Source organism: Arachis hypogaea, chromosome 19 (assembly GCF_003086295.3).
Source record: "Arachis hypogaea cultivar Tifrunner chromosome 19, arahy.Tifrunner.gnm2.J5K5, whole genome shotgun sequence".
Classification (NCBI taxonomy): domain Eukaryota; kingdom Viridiplantae; phylum Streptophyta; class Magnoliopsida; order Fabales; family Fabaceae; genus Arachis; species Arachis hypogaea.
The window spans coordinates 8,368,019-8,374,679 of record NC_092054.1 but is presented as its reverse complement, the minus strand read 5'-3'; the positions used below and the strand labels follow the sequence as shown (position 1 = coordinate 8,374,679).

At 31.0% G+C, this 6,661-nt stretch overlaps 1 protein-coding gene across 4 annotated transcripts; it reads left to right on the top strand.

Moving 5' to 3' along the window:
* Positions 1–1,689: 1,689 nt before the first annotated feature.
* On the top strand, positions 1,690–6,406 carry LOC112777718 (disease resistance protein RPV1). 4 transcript variants are annotated; one of them, XR_011877683.1, is made up of 5 exons: positions 1,780–1,966; positions 2,788–3,862; positions 3,961–4,269; positions 4,408–6,002; positions 6,128–6,406. XR_011877683.1 is itself a non-coding variant. In XM_029296018.2 (4 exons), exons 2-4 carry the CDS (start codon positions 2,798–2,800, stop codon positions 4,438–4,440), a joined length of 1,407 nt encoding a protein of 468 aa, XP_029151851.1. In that variant the 5' UTR covers positions 1,690–2,322; positions 2,788–2,797; the 3' UTR covers positions 4,441–6,084. The 4 variants fall into 4 exon arrangements, 2 of the variants coding, with proteins under 2 accessions (XP_029151851.1, XP_072083929.1); XR_011877682.1 differs by having other exon boundaries at positions 1,920–2,322; XM_029296018.2 differs by lacking the exon at positions 6,128–6,406 and having other exon boundaries at positions 1,690–2,322; positions 4,408–6,084.
* Positions 6,407–6,661: the final 255 nt, after the last annotated feature.

Sequence of the window (6,661 nt, the reverse complement as noted above, 5' to 3'; positions counted from 1 at the left end):
AATAATTTCAGTCCAGACATCACGTTACTATAATTTATCATTTTAGGTCAAGTTATTTAATTAAATTGTTTGGAATCTAAAATTATTAAAATACAATAATTTTTTTAATATTACATACGTATTTGCAATATTTACATATCTACAAAAATCATTATAAAATGTAAATCTGTAGTCTCTGACGATTTCTTTATCATAATCCATTTTTTTTTAGAAACCACGGCAGTTTTTAGTCATCACAAAAATTTACATTCAATTTTAAAATTATTACACCTGTGGCGATATATATATATATAATTTTAAATTCTAAACAATTTAATCAAATACTTACCATAATTTTATAAAACCAGACAAACCTAATTTTACCTTGTTCTAAAGCATTATGTTTCTTACCAAAGACTTCAGTAAATTTTGACCATTGATCCACTAAAAAATTAATTTTTTTTATCTCAATTATTTTATTAAATATACTTTTTTATTATTTAACATTTTTTTTTATATATTTTTTATTAATCCTACTTAAAATCACACTTAATAAAACAAATTGAGAGAAAAAAAGACTTAAAGATAGTATTTGATTAAAAAGACTAAGATTAAGATTGAGAGACTGAAATTTAATATTGTATTTGGTGGTCAAATATTATAACTAAAATTTCAGTCTCTTTTTTTAAAATTTCAGTCCCTTTAATATTTTTAAAAAGTAAAAATATAGAAGATTGGAATTTTAAAAATGGTAACTGAAATTTAATAATATTTATAAAAAATATCTTTATTTAATTTTTAAAATTTTAAATCTACTATTCAATTTTTATATTTATTTTAAATTAAATATAATATTAAAACAGATAGATGAAACATTGCGTGAAAATAATGGTGGAAGGCCTTCTAACAAATAGAACCTTGCATGAAAATAGTAGTGGAGGACCAGTGTTTCCAATAAAAACAAAAAATATTTTTTATAGAGCCAAAAATAAGAGTAATTCTTTTTTATTTTGAAGTCAATTTTTTTTATAGATAAAATAACTTATCAAAAAACAAAAAAATCATATATTTCTATTTTTTTTAAAAATTATAAATTAACTTTTTTAAAAGTTAAATTTTTTTCTTTTTATAAATTAAAAAAAAAAGCTTCTACTCCTTCTCAAAGGGCTCATTTTTTAATTCACTCCAGCGCATCTAATTTGGTGCTTTCTTACGGTCTTAATCCAATTAAGCGTACCTAATTAATCTGTTGCGCTTTTTGTTTTTCGTTTTTTTTTAGTTTAATTTTGCATTCCAATTAAGTAGAATTGTGAGTGGAACATCTTTTAGTGTAAATCTCAAATTAGCTTTCAATTTTGTTATCAAACATTTTTAATTTAATAATTTTCTATTACACGTGAAATTTGTAAATGTATAAATAGTGAAAAAATAGTTGCTTAAAATATAAATAATACGGAAAAAAATTTCTAAAATTTCTAAAATATTTATAAAGTAACAAAATAAAAGAAGACACCTCAATCAGGCAGAGATAGTTATATCAAAAGGTGATCCATGGTGATTTATGATGACATTGTACCAGGGGTAGCAGAGGTAATACAAAATTACAAATACTTCTAAAGTTAATAATTTTTTAATATGTATATTTTTGTCAAAAAAGAAAAATCATGTCTAACGTCATTACATACATCATTATGGTTGCCTAGCATTGCTAGTGTCATTCGGCTTTTTTTTTTCTTTTGTTAAATTCTTAGCCCAAAGTATAGAAACATATGAAAAGTTGAGAACTAAGACGTTTACTGCAGTTTAGGCGTTGGTTCAGGTGGTAATTCATATGCCTCTTAATATTAGAAAAAAAAAAAACGCTTGCTTGATGTATCATGTAAATAAAATATTAGCCAAAAAGAGATTATATAAAGCTTAGCCTTCTTCCATTCAGAGACACTAAAAACCGCAGAAAAAGTGAGAACAGTGTGAAGCAAAATCCAAGGTAGGTTGTTCAACTCTTACATCTACTTCACTATTTTATGGACTATATATCTGAATTGCTGAAGTTTTCCCTGAAACTCTGTGGTATTTGAGATTGAGAGTGATTATTAATTTGATATTCAAGTTGAATGAGTTTAGATTTCATTCTTATTCTGTTATAATTGACTAGTTCGATCTATGTAGAATAGAAAACAGAATCTGTTATTTTTCAATTTAAGGTGGTTATTATGGAGATGATATGTAATGAAGTCAGAATTGTAATCAAAATGAGGTATTCTGGGTTCCATGAGGTACTTGAATTGATCATGATGTCAGAACACTAGTGTGCCTTTTAATTTGGACAAGTTAATCTCTCAGGTATGCATATTGATTTTTCTTATTATTTGAGACAAGTTATCAATCTTATAAAAGAAAGGGAGAAGTAAACTCATGCTATTTTAACACTTCACATGAATGACCAAAATAAAAAGTAAAAAGGTCATGTGACTTTTTCTTAATTGATTATGTAACCTTTTTAACAACCGTATATTGCTACACAACCACCATTTGCTCTTACTCTTGCTCTTGCATCAAAGTAAAACTACTCTTCTGACTAGATACATCCTTTTATATATGGAAAGTATATGTTAATTGAGGGCACTCTTGATTAGATAGATCTTTCGTTAATAGTTAATATTATAATATAAAGCCACATTTTTTTTTTGAGTGATATATGTTTTGTATTTTGTTAGTAATCATATTTTCTGTTTACTTACATTGTTACACATGGAAGGACTGACTCAAACCTCATTTGACTTCTTTGTTTACTTGAAAATATGAAAGCACACTCCAAATGGATCTGCAGAAATTGATTCTCGATAATACAAATGAAACCGAAAACTCTTTTGTGAAGGACCAAAACTATGCACATATTGAATCTTTATTGAGAACCCAACCAAGAGAAGTTCAAGTAATTGGAGTCTGGGGCATGGGCGGTATAGGTAAGACAACCATTGCTGCTGCTATATTTGAAGAGTTCTCTCCCAAATATGAAGTCAACTGTTTCTTGGCAAATGTAAGAGAAGAATCATCAAAGCATGGATTCAAATACATATTCAATAAGCTTCTTTGTGAGTTACTACAAGAAGATATTCATATTGATACTCCCACAATCATATCCTCTACTATTATGAGTAGATTGAGGCACAAGAAAGCTCTTATTGTTCTAGATGATGTGAATAGTTCTGATCTTCTTGATAATTTGCTCGGAGTAGGACACGATTATCTAGGAGTTGGTAGCAGAGTCATTGTGACAACTCGAGATAGGCATGTCCTTACATGTAGAGCCGTTGACCAAATTCTTGAAGTCAAGGAAATGAACTATCATAACTCCCTTAAACTCTTTAGCTTGAATGCCTTTAACCAGATCCATCCACCTGAGAATGGATTCCAGGAGCTATCGAAGAGAGCAGTTGCTTACGCCAAAGGCAACCCTTTAGCTCTAAAGGTTTTGGGATCGTTTCTTCGTTCCAAAAGTGAAAATGAGTGGGATAGTGCACTAACAAAATTGAAAGGAACTCCTGATGCAAATGTTCATAAGGTGTTGAGATTGAGCTTTGATGAATTGGATGATGCAGAAAAGAATATATTTCTAGACATTGCATGTTTCTTCAAAGGGGAAGAAAAATATAAAGTAATAATGATATTGAATGCCTGTGGTTTCCATGCAAATATAGGGATAAGAAACCTTTTAGACAAGGCTCTGATAACAATAACCAAAATGAAGAGAATACAAATGCATGACTTGATACAAGAGATGGGTCAAGAAATTGTCTGTGAAGAGTCTGCTAAAATTCCTGGGGGACAAAGTAGATTGTGGAACCCCGATGAAGTTTGTGACATACTGAAGAATGATAAAGTAAGAGAAAATGATTCTTTGTATTGTTTCCAAAAACATATATGAAATATAGCTTATTGAATATTACACTAACATTGATTGTTGTATTTATTTGTCAGGGGACTGATGCAATTGAAAGCATATTCTTGGACATGACTCAAACCACAGATCTATATATAAGCTCCAATGCATTTAGAAAGATGCCAAATCTAAGGTTACTTGCCTTTGCTGATAGCACTGGTCATGGGGAAAGGAGAACAAACAATAATTTGTATCTTCCAACAAATCTTGAATTACCTAATAGCTTGAGATATATTCAGTGGGATGGATATCCATTGAAATCTTTACCATCCATTGGTTGGCCTAAAAACTTGGTTGAGATTTCCATGACATACAGCAATGTCGAGAAACTTTGGGACGGAGTACAGGTATGCATGATATAACACCATGTATGTATATATTTGTTTGTCTTTGATAGAATTTTAAGTGTTAAATCCTAAACCTTAAATTTAGTTATCCCAAAAATTAATAAGTACTGATTTGATTTATCATATATATTGTTACAGAATTTACCAAGTTTAGAGATAATTGACCTTTGAGGCTCCAAACGCTTGATAGAGTGTCCAAATTTCTCAGCCACCCCAAATTTAAAAGAAGTATGGTTCAATTTCTGTGAAAGCTTGCCTCATGTTCACCCTTCTATTTTCTCTCTTGAGAAGCTTGAATTTTTAGCTGTGTATGGATGCAAAGAACTCAAGAGCCTATGCAGTAGCAATTGTTCACCTTCTCTTCATACAGTGGTTGCCTATGATTGTCCTAATCTCCAAGAGTTCTCAGTCCCAATTCTGCATCAAGATTCCAAAATTCATTTGCATTTGAGATCAACTCCTTTGAAAGAACTTCCACCATCAATTCTGCAACTTAAACACCTTGTAAACTTCTCTTTTCCCATTAGCAAGAATCTTGCAAAACTTCCTGCAAATTTTGCTAATCAAATCATGCTTTCTGACATCAGTGAACACGAGCAAGACGCGGTCTTCACTCTGCATTCAGTACTACCCAGCCCTGTATTCAAACATGTAAAGCTTCTCAAATTTGATAATTGCCATAGCTTAACCGAACTCCCTGACAACATCTCTTTGTTATCATCATTAGTGAAACTAAGCTTTCATAAAACCAATGTCATAGGCTTACCTGAAAGCATTAAGTTTCTTCCACAACTCAAAGTTCTTAAAGTTTGTCACTGTGAAATGCTGCAATTTATACCAGTGTTTCCACCTTCTATTGAATGTCTTCAGGTATGGGATTGTAAATCTTTGAAGACAACATTGAGTTTGGAAAGTGAAACACCCAAACAACATGCAGGTACTTTCATATTCCTGGACTGCATGAATTTGGATGAAAATTCATGCAATGCCATTATGAAAGATGCCATTGCTAGGACAAAATGTTGGATGGAAACAATACTAACAACTGAATCAGAAGTCTCGGAAGAACAACGAGACAATGAAGATCATAATGTGATTAATTTTGGGAAGATCTGTTGTTTCTTTCCTATTAGAGGTAGCATACTTCAAGAGTTTTTCCATGACTATTCTGCTCAAGCTTCAATTAGTACCCAAGTGCCTCCAAGTTATAACTTGTGTGGGTTCATGTTCTACCTGGTTCTTTCTGAAGCACATTCATGCATCATTGATGAACTTGTCATTAACTTTGAGTGTGAATGTTACTTGGAAACAAGTTGGGGAGAAAGTATCCATGTAGCAAGTTCCGTCGTCGTCGAATGGGGCTGCGATATGACCATTGGATACCATCTGAATGTTATGCCGGATCATGTGTTGTTATGGTATGATGAAGAATGTTCAAAGCAGATAATGGAAACAGTTAAAGGAAGAGAAGCTAATACTGAAAAGAAGTCCCATTTTAATGCAAAGATGATAGTTAAGTTCGTTGCTCGGCTACCAAACAAAGAGGAAGCAATGGTAAAAGAGTGTGGCATTCGATGGATATATTCAAATTTGGAAGAAGGATCATCAAGAGAGCAGAGATCCAAGAGAATCATTGGAAGTTAATGAGCAAGAACTTAGTCCTCCATACATGATTCAACAAAGATATTTAATGCAAAGTTTTCTTGAAACCCCCTCAATCATAAGAACACTTGGTAATCTTCCAATAATTCATTATTGATTAGCACTTCTTAATGTTAGCAAAATTTGCAATTAACGACTTTTATATTTGACTTATGTACACTTTATCTTCTTTGCTTTTCTTTTTGATGATTAAAAGTTTAAAACAGCGATACTAGAAGGCCAACAAATTCAAGCCAATAATACATAAGTAAAAGAAAGGGTAGAAGAGAGTTGAGCGCGAAGAAGAAAACGAGTTCATCAAACTAAAAGAAGAACGTTGATGATAATATGTTCTGTGTGTTGTGGGTGCTTTTTCTGTGATTTGTGTATGTGCAAAATATATTAATTTATGTGAGTATCATTCAAATATCTTGTATGCAAAAACTTGACAGATATAATGACAGTAACTCACCCCTAGAACTTTTGTTATTAAAAATGTGGATATCTGCCTCAAAACAAAGAATATCAATACTGAAGGAGAAGGTACGCAAAGGTTCCAACAAAACAGAATTATCACCATAGTTCTCAATCTTATGTGTAGTTTATACATGATTTAAACAGTAATTCAATAATAGCCTATAATTGTTAGGCAGTGAAAAAAAATGATAATTTGTTAAACCATTATTACCTCTTTAGCTAATGTATGTTATTGGTAAAAATAAAAATACTACTTTGTATGTCAAAATCAGTT